Genomic DNA, 2,564 nt, shown 5'->3' on the forward strand with positions numbered 1-2,564 from the left:
GTAAATAGCTAGTAACGTTTACAAAAGGGGGTTCAAAGAGTACCTTTGAACCGGGCCCGGGATAATTTTAGGGCCTCGGAGCCTTTTCAAGGGGCCCGGAAGCATGAGAAAACCATAGTGTATTCATAGAAATTCTTATGACAATACAATACTGTAATAGAACTTCGAAAGAGAGTTTTTTTTTTTTTTTTTTCTACTAAAGACTTTGCCTACCAACAATGCTGTATGTTAATTTTTTTTTCTTTACGAAGGCTAACGTCATTCTGATATCGTTAAGGTTCGCGTTGGCAATCATGCCATACTTTGGATTTGGAAGGTACATGATTGATGGCATTCTTATCAGTTGTACATTTAACTACGTCGAAAGAGACGTCATTAATCTCGCTTACGTCATCATAATCAACTGTTTCGGAATAATTGGTGAGTTTTTTTTCTAGTTTGTGCTTAATTTTTCCTAACTAGTGTTGTAGATTGACTGAGATACAAAATTTTTAGCGGGCCTCATATTTTATACGCTGTATCCAGCAGCCTGAACAATGTTTAAGCTTAAATATGCATAAGTTCGAGATAGGTTATGTTAAACAATTAATGTTTGAAAAGCAAATTAACAAACAGCAATCAGATCTTTACATCGGTCTACAAAGTCTATTAAATTCAAACAAAATTGTCCACAGCTAAACGTACCGTAAATTGTGTTGTTTTACGGTCAAAACTAATTGGCCATACACCAGTGGAAAATCTTACTCTTAAACAGGTAGGCTACATTCCGTTACCATAACTTACACAATCCTAATCATGGTTGTTAGCTATACTGTTACAGTTTAAGTTTCATCTCATTCGCTTTAAAAAAATTCTATTGCAACTTTAGCATGTTTTATACACTAGTCTTCAATTTAAATAGTAAATGTTTCAATCTCAGGGCAACACACGGCTGTTTTGAATAACTAAGCTAACGTTGGCCTATAGGCTAAGTGCAAACAAGAGGTAAAGCATGCATTACAAAGATATACTTCTGACACCCACGTCAAAAAAGGTGCAAAGACTCACTTTCTATTAAAGCTGTTAAAGTAGGTACAAATTTTTTTATTTCATTTGTTAAGTTCCTTTGTTATTTTTCAACAGTCCCAGCTTCTACGCTAGCTTATAGTTACTATGGCATCATGCTGACCAATAGAAGAAGCGTGGTAGTGTTGGAGGGAGTCAGCAGAAATGATGCCCACAGAGAAAGTATTCGGCTTCGACGCTTTCAAATGATAAAATTGCGGGAAGAAAAAATTTTCAAAGCTTTGATTGTCAATATTTCCTGCTTCATCATATCTTGGTTTCCTTATGCTGTGGTGTCTCTTATTGGTATCTCAGGACAGGTAAGCAATTACACTTTAAAGGTAGCCTACTTGTGAATAAAGTAAAATAGTCAAACTTGATTTCATGAAATATTGTGTTTATGTTAGGCATACGTATGGTTGAAAGCAGTAGAAAAAAAAATAGAAAATAAAAAATAAAGTTTGTTTTAAAATGTAAAACAGGTAAAATATATGTAGTTTGACTTTGATTTGTAACTTAAACGAGATAGGGAGGCGCGAAGTTTTGCAAGGAACGTCAAGGGAGGCGCGACCTAAAAAGTTTAAGAACCCCTGCTGTAGATCAGTGAAATAAACAACGATATTAATGCTATTTTAATTACAGCAAGTTCCTGGTTTGTTTGCCACACTTGCCGTTGGTCTTGCCAAAGCATCCACAGCAACAACATCGGTGCTGTACGCATTGACACATCCAAACTTTAAGCGCGTATTTCGTTCATACTTTCGCCAAAATTTACCAGATGTTAGCAAGCGTAAGTATTTAATTAACAGTCAATGTACAGATTATATATTTGTAGTAATTTTGGTATGCGTGATACGTTCTCCTAGAAGTCTAGTCAGAGTAACGTTTAATAGACTTTTTCCAAAAAATTATGAAAGACATTTTATGGCGCACTGTTGCACATTTTCGATACTAAAGCAGTAGATGTTAACCGTTTTCTTTTTTGGCACCATATTAAAACCACCAATTTTTAACGATTTTGTCTATTGCTGAAAACCAATAATCAGCTATATGATCGATATTGGGGGTTAAAAGTCCAGTTAATGTCATAACTTCTAAGGTAATTTTATAACATCCCTAACAATTTAGCACCCACGTACACCCTGAGAACAGGGCTGGCGCCCCTTGCTAAGAACTCTTGTTATGGAGTGACGATGAAACGACAAGGTGATATTTGGGTTTTAGAAATCTTCTATAAGCACTGGTGGTAATCTATTGTGCTGTTGCTTGACTTTCATTCCACATTTTATGTAAAATATTTGTGTTTGGTGGTTTTACGTTAGGCTACAACAAATGCACGGCTACGGTAATGGAAAATTTTGATATTTTTGAAAATATCAAATAAGTGGAGTATGCAATAAGTACAGTAACAAATTGTACTGAATTTGTGAACAAAGAAAAGCGACATGTCTGATAATAACAAATTCTAACCAGTCAAAACTATAGAGATTCCAGTACGACATTCTTCTACTAGAAGAACT

At 35.1% G+C, this 2,564-nt stretch overlaps 1 protein-coding gene across 1 annotated transcript; it reads left to right on the forward strand.

The window, feature by feature from the left end:
• Window positions 1-293: 293 nt before the first annotated feature.
• Window positions 294-2,294, forward strand: LOC145766688 (compound eye opsin BCRH1-like). The gene is made up of 4 exons (XM_082578398.1): window positions 294-420; window positions 1,123-1,364; window positions 1,687-1,834; window positions 2,173-2,294. Exons 1-4 carry the CDS (start codon window positions 294-296, stop codon window positions 2,292-2,294), a joined length of 639 nt encoding a protein of 212 aa, XP_082434524.1.
• Window positions 2,295-2,564: the final 270 nt, after the last annotated feature.

Source organism: Aplidium turbinatum, chromosome 3, assembly GCF_918807975.1.
Source record: "Aplidium turbinatum chromosome 3, kaAplTurb1.1, whole genome shotgun sequence".
In the NCBI taxonomy this organism is placed as follows: Eukaryota; Metazoa; Chordata; class Ascidiacea; order Aplousobranchia; family Polyclinidae; genus Aplidium; species Aplidium turbinatum.

Bases quoted from the DNA above. Each gene is read 5' to 3' on its own strand.
- LOC145766688 (XM_082578398.1), top strand. From the start codon at position 294: ATGCCATACTTTGGATTTGGAAGGTACATGATTGATGGCATTCTTATC. The intron at 421-1,122 runs GTGAGTTTTTTT...ATTTTTCAACAG, and splicing joins CAACTGTTTCGGAATAATTG to TCCCAGCTTCTACGCTAGCT. The intron at 1,365-1,686 runs GTAAGCAATTAC...TTTTAATTACAG, and splicing joins TTATTGGTATCTCAGGACAG to CAAGTTCCTGGTTTGTTTGC.